Source organism: Lemur catta, chromosome 2 (genome assembly GCF_020740605.2).
Source record: "Lemur catta isolate mLemCat1 chromosome 2, mLemCat1.pri, whole genome shotgun sequence".
NCBI classification, from domain to species: Eukaryota; Metazoa; Chordata; class Mammalia; order Primates; family Lemuridae; genus Lemur; species Lemur catta.
In genome coordinates this window covers 101,068,319-101,091,272 of record NC_059129.1, presented here as the reverse complement: position 1 = coordinate 101,091,272, position 22,954 = coordinate 101,068,319, and the positions used below count along the sequence as shown (strand labels likewise).

The following is a 22,954-nucleotide window of genomic DNA, read 5'->3' as shown; positions in this document are numbered from 1 at the left end:
AAAGCTCCAGAATAGGCAAAAAGTATTTTCAATGTATAGTGAGCAGATGTTTGTTTTGCCAGACATCAGAGCATATCTTAAGGCTATAGTAATTAAAAAACGTGGTACATTTGCAAGGGTGACCTTTGTAGTAGGTCATGCCATGCCAGGGGCCATAGCAGGGGCCCCCAACCTATGGTGAGTTGTGTAATTATTATATATTACAATGAAATAATAATAGAAATAAAGTGCACAATAAATGTAATGTGCTTGAATCATCCTGAAACTATCCTCCCCCCCCATCCATGGAAAAATTGTCTTCCCTGAAAACAGTCCCTGATCCAAAAAATATTGGGGACTGCTGCCATAAAGACTGTGATCAAGGAGAGAAAACCTGGGTGAGTCATGCTAAATCATCATCTGGCATTTCTTCAGTATGTGCTTGGCAGCAGTCCTGCTCCCATAGTCCAAGGACCCCCCCCCCACATGTGCACTGGCCAGATAGGGCCTACAGAGGCTCTAAGTTTCCTAGAAGCGATTGAGGGGCTGAGTGATGAATCCAAGCATGCAGTGGGTTAAGGCCTCCTGGGCCTGACCTCTACCACTGGGAGATAGGACATGAGAAGAAACCAGCAGAAGCAATGCTCCCCCCTTTAACCTACCAGACTGTTTTAAGACTCAGTCGTTTCAAACAGCCTTTCTGAAGTTCCAGCTGCTGCCATTGTGAAGTTGTTGGCCAGCTTGTTAATACATTCTTTGTATTTGCTTTCCCCCTTTCCTGCCTCACTCACTTGGCTTTTGCTTACCTGGGATTGCTTCTCTCTCCAGTAGAGTATTATCATGTAAACTTCTGCTTCAGTTCTATTTTCTAGGGAAACTGAACTAAGACACCAGGAAAGAAGGGATGATTGGATCATAGTGAACAATTAGGAGTCTTTATTTCCAGGGCCCATAAAGCACCTTACTCAAAGGAAAAACTTGAGATGCATTTCCTACAAGATCAGAAATAAGGCACAGATGCCTGATATCACCACTACTGTTCAACATAATATTGATGACTCTAGCCAATGCAAAAAGACCTAAAAGAAAACATGAAAGGTTAAGAAAAAAATGTGGTATAGTCGTGTGTTCCTTAATGATAGGGATATGTTCTAGAAAAAGTATCCTTAGGTGATTTCATTGTGAAGACATCGTAGAGTATACTTACACAAACCTAGATGATATAGGCTATCACACACCTAGACTATATAGCATAGCCTGTTACTCCTGGGCTACTAACATATATCATGTTACTGTACTGAATACAATAGTCAATTATAACACAATGGGAAGTGTTTATATATCTAAACATAGAATAGGCACAGTAAAAATAAAGATTAAAATGGTATACCTATATGGGGTACGTACCTTGAATGGAGCTTGTAGGACTGGAAGTTGCTCTGGGTGAAGTCATTGAGTGATGAGTAAATCTGAAAGCCTTGGACATTACTATACACTACAATAGACTTTATAAACACTGTACATTTAGGCTACACTAAGTTTATAAATTTTTTTCTTCAATAATAAACCTTAGGTTATTGTAATTTTTTTACTTTATAAACTTTTTTTTTTTTTTTTTTTTGAAACAATGTCTTGCTCTGTTGCCCTGGGTAGAGTGCAGTGGCATCATCGTAGCTCACTGCAGCCTCTAACTCTTGGGCTCAGGGGATCCTCCTGCCTCAGCCTCCTCAGTAGCTGGGACTACAGATGCATGCCATGACACCTGGCTAATTTTTCTATTTTTAGTAGACACAGGATGTCACACTTGCTCAGGCTGGTCTTGAACTCTTGGCCTCAAGTAATCCTCCCACCTCAACCTCCTAGAGTGCTAGGATTACAGGCTTGGGCCACCGCACCAGCCCATATAAACTTATAAAATAACTTTGACTGTTTTGCAATAACACTTAGCTTAAAACACAAACAACAAGGAATAGCTGTACAAAAATATTTCCTTTATATAAGCTTTTTTCTATTTTAATTTTTTCTTTTTAAACTTTTTTGTTTAAAACCAAGACATACTCACACATTAGCCTAGGTCTACGCAGGGTCAGGATCATCAAGGCGTAACTAGGCAATAGGAATTTTTCAGCTTTTTAATTTTGTAGGACCACCATCGTATATGCAGTCCGTTGTTGACTGGAACGTGATTATGCAGTGTGGGGCTGTGTTGAGCAGAGGGTTTAGTGGAATGTAATAGAGTTTAGATGCTGGCCCACGTATTTGTAGGGAATTGGTTCATAACAAAAATAACAGTGTCACTCAGTGGGGAAAGAAATTCAGCAAATGGGGTTGAAACATTTGACCATCTATTTGGGAATAAAGACTTATAGCTTATAGCGGGTTATTAGAACTTAACTAACATTAGTATCTCTAAAGTTCGTATACAACCCCCCACTGCTAAATTTGACTGGCTTAAAAAAAAAAGACTTACAGCTCACAGTATACAAATTACAGGTGGTTAGAACATTTAAATGTACAAAACAAGTTAGGAAAGTTTTGGGTAATGACAAAATATTTTATGATTCTAGAGAAGTGTCTCAGTAGGCTTTGGGCTTTGCTTAATGTAGCACGTGGCACCCTGGAATGTTTAATGAACATTTGGTGAATGTATACCTTTTTTTTTTTTTCTAGTAACAGTTTTATTAAGATATAATTCACATACCATATAGTTCACCCTTTTAAAGTATATAATTCAGTGAGTTTTAGTATATTCCCAGAGTTGGGCAACCATCACTACAATCAATTTTAGAACATTCTTGTCACTGGATAAAAGAAACCCTGTACTCATTAGTATTCATTACCAATTTCTCCCCAGCTTCTCCTCACTGAGCCTTAGGCAACTACTCACTAATCTACTTTCTTTGTGGATCTACCTATTCTGGACGTACCATATAAATGGAAGCACATACATAATATGTGATCTGTCGTGTCTGGCTTCTTTCACTTAGCGTGTTTTCAAGGTTCATCCTGTTGCAACATGCATCAGTACTTCATTTCTCTTTCTTGCTAAATAATATTCTCTTGTATACATATATCCCATTTTATCCATTCATCATTTGGTGGACATTTAGGTTGTTACTACTTTTTGGCTATTATGAATAATGCTGCTATTAACATTGGTGCACAGGTTTTTGTCTGGACATATGGTCTCATTTCTCCTGGGTATATACCTCCTAGTGTCTTGCTAGGTCATACGATAACCCTTTTTTAATCCTTTAAGGAACTGCCGGACTATTTTCCAAAGCAGCTGTACCATTTTACATTCCTACCAGCAATGTATGAGGGTTCCAATTTTCTCCACATCCTCACCAACCCTTGCTAACGTGTCTTTATTATAGATACCCTAGTGTTTGTGAAGTGGTATTGCATTGTGGTTTGGTTTTTCATGTCTCTGATGGCTAATAACGTTTGTCATCTTTTCATGTACTTACTGGCCATTTATATATCCATGGAGAAATGTTTATTCAGATCCTCTATTTAATTGGGTTGTCTTTGTTATTACAGGGCTGTATCTAGAACATGTCAAAATCTCTTACAAATTCCTTATCAGATATATGATTTGCAAAAATCTTCCCTTCTGTGGTTTGTTTTTCACTTTCTTGACGTTTTTTTAAAAGTACAATACTTAACATTTAACATTAGACCAGTTACATATCTTGGGGAGTTCAACCTATGTGAAAGTTTTGCTCATATTACAATATTGCTAAGAACAATGTAATCAAGTTATTTTGTTATAAGTACTTTTAACTAAGGTCTATTAAACTAAGCTAGAAACTCAGTGACATATATTGTGGTGTTTTTTTTTGTTTTTGAGACAGAGTCTCACTCTGTTGCTTGGGCTATGCCGTGGCGTCAGCCTAGCTCACAGCAACCTCAAACTCCTGGGCTCAAGCAATCCTACTGCCTCAGCCTCCCGAGTAGCTGGGACTACAGGCATGTGTCACCATGCCCAGCTAATTTTTTTCTATATATTTTTAGTTGTCCGGTTAATTTCTTTCTATTTTTTAATAGAGACGGGGTCTCGCTCTTGCTCAGGCTGGTCTCGAACTCCTGACTTCAAGCGATCCTCCCACCTCAGCCTCCCAGAGTGCTAGGATTACAGGCATGAGCCACCATGCTTGACCAACATATATTGTGTTCGCTGGTCATTATGGTTGGATCTTTTAGCCTTTATTCCAGTGTGCTTTGGCTTTCAAATATATTATGTTCGCCAGGTATCTTCCTAGCTACTTCTCACCCTACATGCACACACACGTCTTTGGATTCATGACTTTTAAATTGGTATTAGAAATCTATTTAGATCTCTTCAGACTGTTTAAGCAAAAATAATATGACGTGGAAGTGGATCTTGGGAATCTTAGCTGGATAAACCATTCATGATTTTTGTAGATCATTAAGCCTACAACCTCACTATCCATTTGAATGACTACTTCGATTTTTTTTTTTCTCCTTGGGACAGTCTCACTCTGTCAACTGTGCTAGAGTGTCATGGTGTCAGCCTAGCTTACAGCAACCTCAAACTCTTGGGCTCAAGCAATCCTCTTATCTTCACCTCCCAAGTAGCTGGGACTATAGGCTCAAACCAACACACTCGGATAATTTTTTCTATTTTTAGTAGAGACAAGGTCTCGTTCTTGCTCAGGCTGGTCTCAAGCCACCACCTGCCTCGGCCTCCCAGAGTGCTGGGATTACAGGTGTGAGCCACCGTGACTGGCCCTTGGTTAGGTTTTGAAGGGGAAAATTTGGGATGTTCTTAGAGTGTGGGGAGGAAGAAATGGCAGGTCTTTGGGGAAAGATGGCAAGACCTGCTATCTTTGGGTATTTGGGAGAAAGTTGACTTGTTTCTTAGTGTAGGAGATGAAGAGTGCTGACAAGTGTAGTTGATTATTCTGTCATCACCTCAAACACAAGTAGGAAAGACTATATGAAGATGGTAAGAGGGTGAAGAAACCACAGAATTCTTATCTATCCATGTTACAGAGAGACCATTGATCTCTGCAGTTTCTGTTGCAATAAGGTATTGTCTTCCCTGAGTGACATCAAAAGTATCTGAGGGGCTTGGTAACCTTTATTTCAGTATTATGAATGTTCTCTTTGTATAGTAGTGATTTGATAAGTCCAAGAAAAGTGATATAAGCTGAGGGCTCTCTAAGAAGCTTTGGTCTGATGGGCTATTCTGCATTTGGTTGTATCTTGCCTCCAAAACATTAAATCTTTTTTCCATATAATTTTTTTACTCTTTTATATTTAAACTAGTTTGAGAGTGGGACGGTTCCCATAGTGAGAATGTACTTTGTCTTCATGTTGCACTCTATAAATTTTCACAACCTAGTCAACCTGATCAAAAACTCTTTCCCCATGTTGTTTTAGGTTGTAGTTCCTCCGCTCCCTGGAAAAGCATTTTTGCGTCAACTTCCTTTTAGAGGAGATGATGGAATATTTGATGACAATTTTATTGAGGAAAGGAAGCAAGGGCTGGAGCAATTTATAAACAAGTAAGTGCTTTCTATTCTTTGAAGTATGTGAGTGAACAGTGTCTTGAGAGTACTTTAGGTGACTGCTAATAATTTAGATGTTGAACAAAACTGTAATGTTTCCTTTTGGCCATTTCCTAACTTTTTATATCATTTAAACAAAGTAAAAGTATCTGACAAGTTGAATATCATGTGATAAATATTAACACACTTAAGTGATCGAAATGAGTATCTTTGTGTTGACCTAAGTTTTGTGTTTGTTTTTCTTGGTTAATTTATGTAAATTACATTTAAAATTACAGCATTTAAAAAATACACTTTTACTTATATTCTTTCTGATTTAAGGTATGTTCTAGCATGAACAATAAAATCAAACAAGATGATTGCAGATGCAGGTATTATCAGTATGTGTTGTGTAAAGGCACACATTTTTAATTTTCATGGCAAAATGTATTCTTTTGAAAATGTGAAAAGACTTAGGATCATTTCTCTTTTACTTTAGAAACTCTTGCTAAGCTCAGACCAACTTTTTAGCTTTTAATTTTATTCCCATTTGAAATCTAGCTATTTTTAAAAAGCCAAAGTAATAGAGTTCTGTCAAGAAAGGGCTCACTGGAATTGTACATTGGCATTAAGTTTGGCCAAATAAAATCAAATCCCAGAGGATATGATTGTGTAAACTTATATTTTATATTTTAAATTTTATCTAGTGATTTGAATCTGTGAGTAATAAACAGAAGAGAAAGGGTTATACAAAACCTTTAACTCTTAATTATCTACTGTAGCACAGAAATTTCATTTGTCTTTCTGTGAACATACTTTCCTTTGGGAGAAGGCAGTGCTATATTAGATGTTTTTAAATTCTGAAATAGAAGTCTGGTTGCCCAGTCTAGTGTTCGTAGTTAGCCTGTGGTGGAAAGCTTTAAAAGCAAGTAAAAACAAACAAAAACTCGCCTGGACATTTGTGCCTGTTTTTTAATTTAGGGGGCTTTTATTGAACTTTAGTGTATTTCTAACTCCAATCCTGTATCATCTTCTCTTTAAAATGGATTCTTAGAACCCATTGACATGCTTCACTGTTAACATGAAAATTCATTTAAGTTTTTTATGAATACACCAACTAATATGAAAAGAAGCTAATTGTGTATATGCATCAGAAGCAGTGCAAAGTTAGTCTGGGATTAAATGTATTCTAAATTTCTCTTGTGAGCCAAAGGAAAGAAAATATACCGTTAGTTGACAGAGTATAGCTTTATGGGCAGTCCATTATAGTACTAACATCAGTAAATTGTATGTGCTTCCTAACCTTAAAATATGTGTGTTTTGATCCCCACCACCACGACTTTTATGAAATATTGGAATAAATTTGTGTTTTTTGTTCTCAGGGTCGCTGGTCATCCTCTGGCACAGAATGAACGTTGTCTTCACATGTTTTTACAGGATGAAATAATAGATAAAGGCTATACTCCATCTAAAATAAGACATGCCTGAAACTTGGCAAGAAGAGGCAAAACGTGACTATTAATGATTCATACGCACCAGTGAAGAAGTTTTAACTAACTTGTAGCATGCTGCACAGAAACTGGTATAACATGCCTTCAGTATACTAACACTCATGCTCAGTTTTGTTTTGTTTTGTTTTGGCAGTTGACAAGAAGTTAATTTGCTTTAGTGAAAAATCTCTCCTTCCAGCCTTTCTATATAAATAGCTCTTCTGTGCTGTTTTAATGTGGTGCACTATAGCCTCACAAACTTGTTATTCCAATGTAATCTGCAATGTCCTAACTAAAGTTACTGACTTGGTCTTATTTGCACAGTTTCTGTGTCATGTTTGCTTCTTGAATCTGATTAAATAGAATATTTCTCTTTCCCCCTTTTAATATGTGATGTTACTTGACCTAATTTATGTGTAGGAGCACTACACCACTGGTTTCCAATACCGCACACGTAAGATACACACTTGTGTGCAGAAGGTTCTTCCTTCAGGCTTGTAACCCTTCACATGGAAGATTAATGAGAGAAAGCTTTATATTCTGTAAAAACAAAATCAAATTTATATACTAAAATCATTTGTCTAAAAATTTAAGTTGTTTTCAAATAAAAATTAAAATGCATTTCTGATATGCACCGATTGTGTTGCCTCCAGCTTTTCTTCTCCCTGTGGCTTGACTGCTTAACTCACTTGTTGAGAGGGATTATTTACTAATTATATACTTCTCATTCCTGTAACTCCAGTCCTCTCTAAACAGTGGTGATATCAAATATGCTTCCACCCTTTAAATGGGGTATTTTCTTTTTTTAAACAACAAAAGAAGTGATGTGCTCAAAAAAAAAAAGAAAGCATTCCTTAAGGCTCATTGAATCGTTATGAAGCACTTTGTGTATTTGAAAAATGCTTTATAATCTCAAGTCATTCTTTAAAAGGCCTTTTTAAGATAAGTCAATACCATGCCTCCTATTTTTCAGAAGAATTTTTTTCGTAGTAACTGTGAGTGACTTCTATTTAGCAAGGGTATAATAACCCTTTTCTTAGCAGAGTATGTTTTCTCTTTAATTTGGCTTGGGATAGTAGCACACTTTATCCTCTTCAAGAAAGGAAGAAGGGCACAGTATTCTAGTCTGACCTGTGTAAACGATAAGAGACCAGAAAATACATGACTCCTTGCCTAACTGTGGTGCTAGACCTTTCAGCCAGAATGTGCTCTCTAGTTGGAGTCTGTACATCCTTTTGGTGGTTTAGAGACCCATTGTGACCTGGAGTTAAATCTCAAGGTAAGGAATACTTGTTGTCCTACACCATGGGTATCTCCTCTGAAGATGGGTTAGTCTGTTTGAGAGGAAACTAACTTAGGTCTTGACCACATTAGAATGTCACCAAGCAGATTGGAAGAAGTCATAGCTGCCCAATAAGGCATTTTTTTTGCTCAAATAATATTTCAATCCCATAATACTAGACATTTCAAACACTATAATAAGGCACAAAGCTAAACAACATGTAAATTTTATTTCTGTGAGCTACAGAAGTAAAGTCAAAGTTTTTGGTACAGAGAATGGAGTAATGGTAGCTCTGCTGAAGTGAATAATTCCTCTAAAGCAGTGGTTCTCAACCAGGGTTAATTTTGCCCCCCAGGGGACATTTGGCAATGTCTAAAGATATTTTTGGTTGTCACAACTGGGGAATGTTGCTAGAATCTAACAGGTGGAAGTCAGAGACACTGCTAAACTTCCTACAATGCACACGACAGCCTCCCACAACAGAAAAATGTCAGTGGTGCTGAGATTTTCACTCACCAGGGAATCTTGATTTTGACCACTTACAGAAACAAGTAATGTGGTTTAGGATGAGTTGTATCAGCTTGCTTACTTTTAACCTCTACCACAGTTTCAGGAGGGCAGGCGTGCTCTTGAAAAGTCAAAGGTTTTAAACTAGGGGAAAAGTTGCCTATTCCAGGTAACATGTGTTTTCCTAATGTAGGAAGGTACTTTTCAGTGTTATCTCTTAGGAAACTGAGACCACAGTCCAGAGTAAAACTATGCCTTTAACCCTCGTAAGTAAAAAATGCAGGTGCTGTTAAGTCTCCATAGGGGAGGGGGTTCTAGAAGAGTTTTTCTAAAAGAAGTTAGCAGTGAGTTACACAGCAATGGAAGGGTAATTCTAAGGAGTTTCAGACTCTGTCCACTCAGTAAGTAAGGATTGCCGTGTCTCATCTTCTGCCAGTTGTAAAGGGTCAACATCAGTGGTACCTTCAGTAATTTATGGGAGTTGAGGATTAAATGTAAAATGCAGAGAACAGTGTCTGGGACATGTACAAGCTTAATAATAGTTGTGTAATGGCAGCGATAATCTAGACATAACAGTAGTAGTAGCAAATGGTACCCCTAAAAACCCTGTTAAAATGGCCTCTTACTCATTTGCCACGGCAGTTCCAGGACAGGTTTATCTGGTATTTGGTTTCCTGCTCAGAGATTCTGCCATTATGACCCACAGTAGTGATTATGACCTCTGGCGGGGAAAGCTGGGGAGGAGGAGCATGTCCTTTTTATAATACTACATCTGTGGCTTTTCAACTCAACCCGCTATTAAAAGTCTGTCCTGTTGCCTCAGCTCACTTTGCCTGTTTTCTTTCAGGAGTGGGGAGTAAATATGCCTAAAGGAAGGAGGATGCTGGCCCCTGGTCCTTTACAGATAAAATGTGTTTGAAGTATGGATGGACAGATAGAGAGTTTAGCACCCTGCCTGGCACATAGATTAAATGCTCAGTGGTTGCTGCCTGCCATTATTAACAATATGGAAATGTTCGGACTGGGAAGGGAGTTAGAACCTGTTTTAGGGGGATAGAGAGTTTGTCCTCGGTATTTCCACTGTGCTCTCTGTTGCAGAACTTCCCTGTGAAACACATAAACTCTTTTTACAGATGAGAAAACTGAGGCTCTGCAAGCTTGAGTAGCATGCTCAAGGTTACCCAGGATGGAATGGTACTGGATATAGACTGGAAGGATGTCTGACTCTAAAGGCCATACCTTGTGCTTGCTTCTTGTGGACAGGGCCTGTGGCTTTCAATATAGTTGCTTAAATGAATGAATGGGTGAATTTTCAGAAACATTGCATGTGTCCTCTAGGGCTGAACATGAGTGAATGAACAGATATGTTTGGTGTTTTGTGGTTTCATGGTTTATTGTTGTTGTTGTTGTTTGCATGCCTGGGCACAGAAGGGAAGGTTTAGTTTTTTAGCTTTTTGTTTTTGTTTTTTTTTGAGACAGAGTCTCACTGTTGCCCAGGCTAGAGTGCCGTGGCATCAGCCTAGCTCAGCAACCTGGCTCAAGCAATCAGTCACCCGGGCTCAAGCAATCCTCCTGCCTCAGCCTCCCAAGTAGCTGGGACTACAGGCATGCACCTCCATGCCCGGCTAATTTTTTCTATATATATTTTTAGTTGTCCAGATCATTTCTTTCTATTTTTAGTAGAGACAGGGTCTCGCTCTTGCTCAGGCTAGTCTCGAACTCCTGAGCTCAAACGGTCCACCCACCTCAGCCTCCCAGAGTGCTAGAATTATAGGCATGAGCCACTGCGCCCAGCCTTATCTTTTAGTTTTGATTTTAAATTTGGGTGCCAGTAGCTCTTTCGGACATGAAGAGCTTGCTTATCAGAAGTATCTTATTTTCCTAAATGTAGCTATGCATGACAATTACTCCCTAAGATTGAATATAGGATTTTTTTTTTTTTTTTTGAGACAGAGTCTCGCTCTGTTGCCCGGGCTAGAGTGAGTGCCGTGGTGTCAGCCTAGCTCACAGCAACCTCAAACTCCTGGGCTTAAGCGATCCTACTGCCTCAGCCTCCCGAGTAGCTGGGACTACAGACATGCGCCAGCATGCCCGGCTAATTTTTTCTATATATATTTTAGTTGTCTGGCTGATTTCTTTCTATTTTTTAGTAGAGACGGGGTCTCGCTCTTGCTCAGGCTGGTCTCGAACTCCTGAGCTCAGAAGATCCACCCGCTTTGGCCTCCCAGAGTGCTAGGATTACAGGCGTGAGCCACCGCGCCCGGCCTAGGATTTTTTTTTTAAGCAGGTAATTCTGAAACAGGTTTGAGCATTTAGCTAGGAGGTCCTTTGGTTTCCTAGAACTTGGTCAGATTTGATCTTACCTGGCTACCTAAGTCGTTACAAAACGAAATGAGGAAATTGAGAAAAAGGACTTAACCATACCTAGAGAAATTACTTTTGTAAATTTTGATTTACAGTAAGTGAAGTTTGACTTATTCCAACCTTGCTAAGAAAATAAGATCTTGACTTAGTAGCCAGGAAAGGTAGTTCAAAAGCAAAGCACTAAAGGATGTTGAGAGGATGCTGGGTAACACCTTATCGCAGATGCTTTTTATTGTAGGGTGAGTGCCATGAACAGAAGTGATGCGATAAACCAGCAACACTAAGCACTTTGTATGTACAAAATGCTAACATGGACAGGTCAAACACCAGCCCTTTTTTCAAACTCACTCCTGTTAGGACACCGAGGGAAAGACTCGATAATAGCACAGCCAGACTCGGTAGACATGGCAAATGTGGGGGCAAGAAGGGACACAGGAGTTAAGGTGGAGGGAAGGGAATGGCCAAAGTAAAGATTTCTGGTTTTGGCTCCTACATGTAAAGAGCTTGAAAGTTGGCACTCTCGTCCTTAACAACAAGAAAAAGCTGAAAAAACAAAATCAATGACTTTTCTTGGACCCGTCAGAGAATTGATGTTGCAGGGCAAACCACCACCCCAAAATCTGGAGAAACGGGCTCTTCTAGAGAGACACAGCCAAAATTTACTTCCCTGGAGCAAGAGCTGCTGGAGGCCTAGTATGGACTAGCGTAAGAGTGAGAAATCCCTGGGGATCGCAATCTTAGAGATGTGGTTGGGCTTTACCTCCAAGAACTCCATCAGATTCTCACAGTGACTATCTAGAAAGATCTTCTTGTGGCTCTGACATGGGAAGAAGATTAATAATCATTGTGAAATAACACCCAGAGCCTTCTTTATTTCAAACGCCTATTCTCCAGGGTAAAAGACTGCCAGAGTCTTATCCCTGTTGGGGGAAGGACATTCTTCCCACTCCAGCCCCACTCTAGCCTTCGTGTCTCACCTAAGGAAAATGTTTAAAAAAAAAAAAAAAATGGCCAGGTGCAGTGGCTCACGCCTGTAATCCTAGCACTCTGGGAGGCCAAGGTGGGAGGATTGCTCAAGGTCAGGAGTTCAAGACCAGCCTGAGCAAGAGTGAGACCCCGTCTCTACTAAAAAAATAGAAATTATATGGACAATTAAAAATATATGTAGAAAATATTAGCTGGGCTTGGTGGCACATGCCTGTAGTCCCAGCTACTCGGGAGGCTGAGGCAGGAGGATCGCTTGAGCCCAGGAGTTTGAGGTTGCTGTGAGCTAGGCTGACGCCATGGCACTCTAGCCCGGGCAACAGAGTGAGACTCTGTCTCAAAAAAAAAAAAAAAAAAATCTTTAAAAAACAAAACAAAAAAACCATAGTCAACAGGGGTCAGGCCTCTAAGGAACTAGATTGGAAATGCCTCAGCCAGGGAAAGGACTAGGGACCAGAGGGGGAAAGTTCTACCACTGGGGAAACACTGTGAAGATCACAGGCCCACTAAAGCACTGAGATTTAGTCTGGAGACTACAGAATGCCCCTCCCCACACTTTACCACCACACCAGTGGGGCTCCAGTATAGTCAGTGGGTTACAGATGAAAGCTCCTCTCTAAGGAAGAGCAATTAGGGAAACCTTAACATTAAGAGACTGGCAGAAACAAACACTAGAGAAAGGTGAAGCCTCTGGTACTATAACTACAGCAAACATTAAACACAGTCCAACTTCCTCACCAGATTACCATAAAACTTCACACTCAGCCGGGCAGGGTGGCTCACTCCTATAATCCTAGCACTCTGGGAGGCCAAGGCAGGTAGATTGCTTGAGCTCAGGAGTTAAAAACCAGCCTGAGCAAGAATGAGACCCTTTCTCTAAATTTAAAATAAGTAAATAAATAAACAACTTTGCACTCGAGGCCTATCTACTTTGGTTTCTATTACTCAGTGCAACATGTTTGGCTTTCAACAAAAAATGACAAGGCATGCCAAAAAGCAAGAAAAAGCAGTCTCAAGAGAAAAACAATCGGAACAAGAGTCAGGCATGACAGAAATGTTGGAATTAGTAAACAATTAAAATAACCATGAATAATATGGTAAAGGTTCTAATGGAAAAAGACACACAATAATAGATGGGTAATATAGTCAATGAAGATGAAAACTCAGAATTAAAAGGAAAAGCTAAAAATTAAGATCAGTAATAGAAATGAAGAATGCCTTCAATGGACTCATAAGAAGGCTTAAGATAGTTTAGGGAAGAATCAGTGAGTTTGAAGATAAGTCAATAGAAACTTCCCAAACTGAAATGCAAAGAGAGAATACAAAGGAACAGAACCTTCAAAAACTGGGATTATTTCAAACGGTAATGCATACATGTAATTGCATACAAAACAAGAAAGAATAGAGCAAAATACATATACACAGTTGACCCTTGAAGGATGCCGGGATTAGGGGCGCCGACTGTTGAAAATCCTTGTATAACTTTTGACTCCCCCAAAACTTAATAGCCTACTGTTGACTGGAAGCCTTACCAGTAACAGTCCATTAGCCCATATCTTATATGTGTATTACACACTGTATTCTTACGTTAACACAAGCTAGGGAACAGATGTTATTAAAAAAATCATGAGAGAAATATATTTACTATTAAGTGGAAGTGGGTCATCAAAGGTCTTCATCCTCGCCTCTTTCACTTGAGTAGGCTGAGGAGGAGGAGGAAGAGGAGGGGTTGGTCTTGCTGTCTCAGGGGTGGCCGAGGCAGCAGAGGTGGAAGGGGAGGAGAGGCAGACACGCTCGGTGTAACTTTCATTGAAAAAAATACACATATAAGTGGACTTGCATAGTTCAAAGCTGGTGTTCAAGAATCAACTGTATATATATTTGAAGTAGTAATTGCTGAGACCTTTCCAAAATCAATAACACCAAAACCACACATCCAGGAAGCTGAGAGAACACCAAGCAGAATAAATTTAAAAAATTAAAAAAACACCATGGCATATCATAGTCAAACTGCAGAAAACCAAAGACCAAGAGAAAATCTTGAAAGAAGTAAGAGGAAAAAAAAAAAAAAAAAAAAAAAAAGTAAAGGAGTGCTGACTTGACAGTTTTCAAGTACCTTTTATCAGTAGTCTTGAGAACAGAGATGGTAATATTTTGTTAACATCTGAGTTCTTAACCTGGATTCTAATTTGAATGGGAAAAAAGTTGTATCTTTATATTTAATATTCTCTAACTGGAATTTAGCATTTCTTCCATTTATGAATGTAAGAGCAAACCAGAGTGGTGGTACAAGCCTGAGCAAGAGCGAGACTCTGTCCTTAAAAAAAATAGAAAAAATCAGACAGGCATTGTAGTCGCAGCTACTCAGGAGGCTGAGGCAGGAGGATCATTTGAGCCCCCAGGACTTTGAGGTTGCAGTGAACTAAGATAACACCACTGCACTCTAGCCAGGATGACAGAGCAAGACTCTGTCTCAAAAAAAAAGAAAAAAAAAAACCAGAGCGGTAGTACAAGCAGAACTTGTGATTATCACCAATTAACACAAATATATTAATTATATCACAATTGTTACAGATTTGAAATACACTGATCACTACTTGAGAATTATTGTAGTTATCAGACTCACCTCAAGATCTTGTTTAATGTGTTAAGAGAAGCACATCATTTTATCACGAGTGTTTAAAAATACTTTAATAAACACTTCAATAAATTGGTTTCTTTTATAATCCTATGTATTTTATGCTTTTATAAACAGATATTTGAGTAGGGATCTCTGGCAGAAAATTGGTTAAGCCCTGGTATATAAAACTGAACCCTCCTGAGACAGAGTGAGATTTGGATGAGCCTGAGTCAGCAGGATATGGAGAGGTTGGGAAGCAGGAGGGAGGGGACAGAAAGACAGAGATTGGAAAACAACAAACCTACGGTGTATGGAGTGTGTAGGTTTCAGTCTAGTGTCTTTACATGTATCATCTCATTTAATTCTCAAAACAACCGTATTAGATGGGTGTTATCTTTATTTTACCAAAAGAAGAAATGGGACAGAGTTCAGTTTGTCCAAGGTCACGCAGCCAGGAAAAAGTGCAACCGGGGTTCAAACCCAAGTCTTTGTGATTCTAAAACCTGTACCTGTGCAATGGATGCTGCCTCCAGTGCAGATTGCACCAACTGTGCAGTGTGGCCAAAACACCTGTGCTGACAGCTGGCGCCTGCAGACTCCTGGACATCGATGCCCCTCGTGCTTGCACGGTTGCCTTGGTGCCAGTGTTATCGAAGAGGCCAACACGAGCAGAGACTCATTTTCCTGAGCTAAAGAAAAACTGAACATTTAAGAGAATTTGGTTATAAACGTGCAATGGCCATCCCTGCTTGGCAGATGTAGACACTGCAGCTTTGTCGTTACTTAGCTTCTCAGTACATTTCCTTTCCTTTTTAGCTAGATTATACTTTAATCCAGTTGTTTTCATGTTCACTAAATCCAAACCATGTTTAACCGGTTTATTATTGGAGTGTCTCTAAGGTGAAGAAAGTTTTGTCCTTTCAACTATGCTGGGGATTTGCTGTCTTCTTTCTGCAAAGGGATTTTCCTGGATCTGTAATCTGAACACTTTGACCTGTGAGGGTTTTTTTCCCTCACTATGAGCAAATTTGTGAGGCTTGACCTTTTGTGTGCTGTGGAGCAGAGACAATGGCCTTCTGTGAATGTCTTCTCTTGAGGACAGTAGTAATTGATGTCAGGAATGTTAATCATCCCGGTGTCGCTTCTTCGGGGCCTTGTTGCTCTTTGCTGCTACAGCCAACTCCCCGCTTGCCTCTGCTGCCTCCCTGAGAATGACCCGCCATTTCGTGAGAGCTTTCAGTCAAGAATATTTTCAGGGTTGACAGTCTAACTTAAACTGACGTAAGTGACTGCCAGTTCGCTCTCAGACAACCGTCTGAGTTGACGAGATGACAGGTCCTCATACACATTGCCTGGTGGGAGGATAGATTGGTACAATTTATTGCCTTCCATGGTAGGCAATTTGGCAATAACTATCAAAACTATACGCCCCAAATTTCACTTCTAGGAATTTATCTCACATACTTTCTCTTTTGAGAAATGATATTTACAGAGTATAGGCTACGTTATTTGACTGTTAATTGAATATCTCTGAAAGATTCTAAAAGAAACAGGTAACTTTGGTTGCCTGGTTGGGGAGAGTGAGTGGCCAAGGACAGAGGCGAGAGGAAAACATTTCACTCTGTACCCTTTAAAAAACAAACAAGAAAGAAAGTCTTTTGACTTGAGGATAATTTTAGACTTACAGTAAAGTTATAAAGATAATACAAAGAGTTCCATATACCCCTTCATGCTGACATCATATGTGATCAGGGTATATTTGTCAAAACTAAGAAACTGGCATTGGTTCATTATTACTAAGTAAACTCCAAACTTAGACTTTCACTAGTTTTTCTACAAATATCCTTTTTCTGTTCCAGGATCCAGTCCAAGAAACCACATTATGTTTGGTCCTCACATCTCTTTAGTCTCCCTGTGGTCTGTGACATGTATGCCCTTTTGAACTTTATATCATGTGAATACTAACTATTCAAAAACAAGTACAACATTTAAAAGAAATAGACTTGTGGAGTCATAGGATGTTAGAACTATAAGGAACCATAGAAACAATGCAATCCAAGCCTCTCATTTTTCAGACATGGGAAGGGACTCGTCCAGGGCCCCCCCCAACAGCAGACCCAGAGCCAGACGACACCAAGGGAGGGGCCCGGGAGTGGCTGAAAGAATACAGGCTTTGAAGTCACCCAGACTCAGGCTCAAATCCCAGCCTTGTGTCCTTGGGCCAGTTGGTACTTTTTTTTTTTTTTTTACTGGCTTCTTTTACCAGTAAAAACAGAAAAAAAAAAAAATATATATATATATATATATATATATACATAAAATGTTTTAAGATTCATCCATGTTGTTGCACGTAAGTAATTTGCTTAAAAGACCAAACAAATAAAAAATAGTTCCTTGAGGAAGTAGTCATGATTTCTAAGAATTTATTGAGAAAGTATGTTTTTCCATCCTTGATCTCTACTTATGCACAAATGCAGCACCACTGACCAGACTCCCTTCCCTTCCCATAAACACCCCAGCACATTTCAAAGCCAAAGGGAAGCTTGCCTGGGGCACTTTGTCCTCAGGCCCAGGGACCGCTGCTGGGGAGCCTTCGGGGTGAGTGCTGGGGAAAGGCAGTGTGAGAGGAAAACCTGGGAGAGGGAAGACAGCAGCTCCAAATGTAAGCACTGACAGAGCAGACGCCTCCATATTAAATGGGACATCCATCATTTACTCATGTGGGTTGTTTGTCTCCCCCACTCACACTTCCCCCCTCATAGACCCCTCTCCTCAGCTTCCAGGCTCTCGTGTTTCCTGTGGGTATTTGTGAGACACTATGCATAGGTAGCCTTTCTCTGAACTTGCATAGGGATTCCCAAGAAGGCAGGAACCTCCTCATTACCTTCCAGACTTTGTGTGTCTCCATAGGGTGGGGAACCAGGGCCCACGTGTGGCCATCTGGATCCTGAGTTCCGCCTTTTGACTGAATCCAAATTTTAGAGAACAAATCCCTTTATTAAAAGGATTTGTTCTGTGAAGTTTAGATTTGGTGGAGGGGCCACATATCACATGATACATGGTTTGGAAAATACATGAAAAGATAATTTAACCATAATCCCACCATTTTTTTCCTATGTTGAAAATGCAAATTTTTAGCTACTCAGGAGGCTGAGGCAGGAGGATCACTTGAGCCCAGAAGTTCATGACCAGACCTCTTCTGAAAAAAGAGAATAAAAAAGTGCAGATTTGCAGATTTTTATATGGAGATCTCTCTAGCCATCACTTCAGAGTTCAAATGACTGACTTACCTAGCAATTTAGAAGCTAATATAAGGAGCCCAGTTGAAACTCTCACTGTAATTCAAATTACAGAGATATTCAATTTCTTTACAATTCGCCTGGTCTTCACAAAATCTCACCTGCTGATTAGAGATAAAAATGGACCTTTCATCCTATCTTGTGGGATTGATTGAAATAGCCCCTTAGGTATTCTGCAATCTTCCAGAGAGTGACCCTTTCCCCTTGCTTTTCTCCCTAAAAAGACGTCCCTGAGGCTGGGCGCGGTGGCTCACGCCTGTAATCCTAGCACTCCGGGAGGCCCAGGTGGGAGGATAGCTTGAAGTCAGGAGTTTGAGACCAATCTGAGCAAATGCAAGACCCCGTCTCTACCAAAAACAGAAAAAATTAGCCAGGCATGGTGGCACGTGCCTGTAGTCCCAGCTACTCGGGAGGCTGAGGCAGGAGGATGGCTTGAGCCCAAGAGTTTGAGGTTGCACTGAGCTATGATGATGCCACGGTACTCCACTCTAGCCTGGGCAACAGAGCAAGACTCTGTCTCAAAAAAAAATAAAAGATCTGTGTATAATGAGGGCTGGTTCAGCAGACAAATAAGTGCTCCTGCATGTAGGAAAAGCTGGGGTTCCTCAGACACATGCCCCCGCCCCCCTGGTCTCTGGAAAGATGTTCCTGTATGCCAAGGTGCTGCCCGCAGCAGGTGTTGGTCTCCTCTCCGGGTTGGATGAGAGCTCGTGGTGGTCCCTGGATGGCAGGCCCCACTTCAGCGCTTGCTGGCTGCTGACACTCGAGTCTCTGCAGAGTTCTCCAGACAGTCTGGGACCCAGTGGTCTACCCCTATGCTCCACTGAGGGGTCTGTCACTTTGCCCTGCCACGGCAGGCCCATAGCTCTGCGTCAGCTTTCACATCATAGGGGACTGAGAGAGTTAAACTTTAGGAATTTGCTTTTCTCTCCACATGGTGTGGCCAGGTGATATGGCCACCTCAAGGGTATTGCCGGTTACCAGAATCCAAACAGGCCTGGGGGCAGAAAGCTCCCTCCCTCGAAGTTACCCTCCACGCCCCTCCCCCACACCAGGTCAAAGGCCTGATGGGGAAATCAAGGCAGTCCGGCAGCCTGATTCACTCTGCTGCATTCGTGCTCTCTGTTTTTCCTTCTTCCATCACATTCAAGGATGAGAAAGGAAAGAGCAAGCTTTTCTTTTACTTTCTCCCTTTTGCTTCAACCACCGAGCAGCAAGCATCCTGGCCTTGCTGTCACAAGCCAAAGCACAATCTTCTCTATACTACGGAACTCTGTGAACTTGGTTCTGTAGGTTCTGCCTTTGAAACAGGAGAGAAAAAAGGAATTTGGGTTTTGTTTTTTTTTTGAGACAGAGTCTCACTCTGTTGCCCGGGCTAGAGTGAGTGTCGTGGCATCAGCCTAGCTCACAGCAACTCCTGGGCTTAAGCGATCCTACTGCCTCAGCCTCCCGAGTAGCTGGGACTACAGGCATGCGCCACCATGCCCGGCTAATTTTTTCTATATAGTTTTAGTTGTCCAGATAATTTCTTTCTATTTTTAGTAGAGACGGGGTCTCACTCTTGCTGAGGCTGGTCTCGAACTCCTGACCTCGAGCGATCCTCCTGTCTCGGCCTCCCAGAATGCTAGGATTACACGCGTGAGCCACCGTGCCCAGCCTGCATCAGGATTAAGTACAGATGCCCAGGCCCCACCTCACACTTGCTGCATCCCAATCTCGGGTGGTAGGAACAAGGAATCTACATTTTAAACAATCTCCATGGGTAGGTCTTATTCATGCTATTCCATTGTCTGTAAATTTATTTTATTAAATATTTTTGTTGAGCCTAATTATCCAAAGCAGTGAATGGCAGGTAAATCAGGCACACACCAAGTAGCAGAATTATTATGCAAATACCAAAAGGAATTCTGAGACTTTGTAACTACTGATAAGTGATGTCAGTGATAGAATGTTAAGAGGGCTATCAGAACGCAACACACGTTCACTCCAATTACAATTATGTTAAAATGTATAGGAACATGTGCAAGAACTGGAACAAATAGGCAAAAATGAAATAGTTCTGTTAGGGAGGTGGGATTATAGGTGATTTTTTCCCCCTCTAGACAGATTTTCCTATAGTATTGTCTTTAATTAATTAATTAATTAATTAATTAAAAATAAAATTAGCCAAGCATGGTGGCATGCACCTGTAGTCCCAGCTACTTGGGAGGCTGAGGCAGGAGGATCATTTGAGTTCAGGGATTCGAGGTTGTAGCGAGCTATGATGATGCCACTGCACTCCGCTTAGATGACAAAGCGAGACTCCATCTAAAAAAAAATTTTTTTAAAAAGGTTAAAATATTCCAGGAGTCCCTGCATGGCTTAGGAAGGAAATCAGACAGCCCAACTGTCTGAGGAGGAAAACTCACCCCTTGTCCCTGGATCACTCTGATCTCGAAGCTCCCTGTATGCAGGAAGAAGCTTGGGCTGAGAGGCAGACTATGTTTCACTTTGGGCTCAGCTGTTATTTATTAGGTTTCATGGTATCTCTAAAATGAGGTTTGGAGGAAGGTATTACCTGCTTGGGTCTGACAGCCTCAACTCCACTTCTGAACTACAAATAACTTGCACCTGCTGCCCCTCCCCAACCAGATTTGGGTTGCCCAGTGCATAAACAATCCACTGATGGCTAGATACAGTGGCTCATGCCTGTAATCCTAGCACTTTGGGAAGCCAAGGCTTGCTTGAGGCCAGGAGTTCGAGACCAGCCTGGACAACATTTCGAGACACCCCCCCCCTCCCCGCGCCCCCTCCGTCTCTACAAAAAGTAAAAAAATACCTGTTCCTGTAGTCTCAGCTACTCAGGAGGCTGAGGCAGGAGGATAACTTGAGCTCAGGAGTTTGAGGCTTCAGTGAGCTATGACTGGGCTACTGTACTCCAGCCTGGGTGACAGAGTGAGACCCCATTCCCCCCCACAAAAAAACCACTGATCTTCCCTATTCCAGGGATGCTGGAGAGATCTTCCTATTGCAGAGAGCTTGGGGTGGCAAGGGGTAGCCTGGAGCACTATTGGCAAGAACTGGCTTCCTCATTTTGACATTCGGGGAAGAGGAAGAGTGGAGCTGGCTGGCCCCTGGGGGAAGCTCTGGGAGTCAGCTCCAGGGGGCACAGCGCCCCCCTGCATGCCAGGCCCTCCCCTCTCCCAGCTTCCCCACAGACCCTGGATGCTCTGCTCCGAATCACAGGCTGCTGCCAATTACAAGAGGACCCTTAACTCCGTTTCGCAGCCCCTTGATTGATAGCACTGGTGAGTGAAATTATAAGCCTTAATGATCACGTTAATTTCTGGGGAAAGGGAAGCGGTCAGAAGAGGTTCTCAATCATAAGTGCCACAATCAGCTGGGGGAGTTCAATGACAGGCCAGAGCAGAAAAAGAGGGGGAAGAATTAACTTTTCTAAAGGTCACCAGAGAGTAGGGGGCGAGCAACCCGGCATAACAGATGAGGGGCCCAGATGACTCTGGAACCTGAAGGTGAACCCCCTTCCCAGGGCTCCTGAGCAGGCCGGTCAGTCCTCCGCGTCCTTAGCTGCATGCTGGAATCACTTGGGAGCTTTAAAATCACGGATGCCTGGACCCCACCCCAGAGGCGCTAGTGTGATTGCTCTGGGATGCAGCTTGGGCATCGGGAGTTTTAAAAGCTCCCCAGGTGATTCCACATGCAGCCAAGCTTGAGAAGGACTTGTCTAAATGCAAGGATTTGAGGGTCAAGGTTGAGCACATTTGGAAATGTGCTTAATCTGATTAGTGCTTGCCTCAAGGAGACTTTCTTCTGGTGGGCTCTTGGCCCCACTTGAGATGATAGAACAGAAGGAAGAGTAGGCATCCCTGAGCCTAGTACTCCTTTTCATAGATGAAAACCCGGAGGTACAGAAAGGTTAACTTGCCCAGATCACAGTGGTCATAACTAGAACCCCAGCGTCTTGACCCTGGTGAAGGCTCTTTCCACTAGGCTCACCGCTGGGGCCAAGAAGATGCTGTGGACTGACCATCAGTGGGACAGGAGGTGGGAGCTCTTTTCTAGCCTTCATGCTAAAGGAGCTCAAGTCTCTCCTGATTGCTCAGTGTCCTGGGACATAGCAATTGACAGATATTAGTGATGCCAGTGCCGTGGACAGAATAAGGCCACTGGGCTCACCTGAGGATCAAACCTATGACCGTGGCTTCCTTAATACATTGACCCTACTCATGGTTTCCCAGCAGAGCACGCAACACTTCGGCATGTCACAAAGATGCCCAGGATATGTTGCAACATCCTGGTTGCTTCATCTGAAAGTCTCCCTCTACCACATCACTGACGAGCCGCCTCACAGCATACAGCTGACAGCACTGATGTCCCTCCCTAACCGTCTCTATTGAGGTCAGCAATATCCAGAGAAAAGAGCCACTTCATGTTCCAAAATGAGTTGTTTTTTTTTTTTTTTTTGAGACAGAGTGTTGCTTTGTTGCCCTGGCTAGAGTGAGTGCCGTGGCGTCAGCCTAGCTCACAGCAACCTCAAACTCCTGGGCTTAAGCGATCCTACTGCCTCAGCCTCCCAAGCAGCTGGGACTACAGGCATGCGCCACCATGCCTGGCTAATTTTTTCTATATATATTTTAGTTGGCCAAATAATTTCTGTCTATTTTTAGTAGAGACGGGGTCTCGCTCTTGCTCAGGCTGGTCTTGAACTCCTGACCTCAAGCGATCCGCCTGCCTCGGCCTCCCAGAGTGCTAGGATTACAGGCGTGAGCCAACGCGCCCCACCCAAAATGAGTTTTGAAAATCTAGAAACATTGTTAAAAATACGGACTACATAGAAAATAAACCATTTGACATTTGTGATAAAGGTAGTAGAGTTATTCAGTTAAAGAGACCTGTTCTTCAATTTCCAGAGT

The 22,954-nt window shown here is 41.6% G+C and overlaps 1 protein-coding gene across 1 annotated transcript in view; it reads left to right on the top strand.

The window, feature by feature from the left end:
* The window catches only part of SNX3 (sorting nexin 3), a 36,003-nt gene extending 28,384 nt beyond the window's left edge, over positions 1–7,619 (top strand). The window contains exons 3-4 of the mRNA XM_045544128.1: positions 5,389–5,513; positions 6,878–7,619. Of these exons, the coding sequence (XP_045400084.1) occupies positions 5,389–5,513; positions 6,878–6,983 (231 nt within the window). The 3' untranslated portion in view covers positions 6,984–7,619. The remainder of the gene's footprint in view (positions 1–5,388; positions 5,514–6,877) is intronic.
* Positions 7,620–22,954: the final 15,335 nt, after the last annotated feature.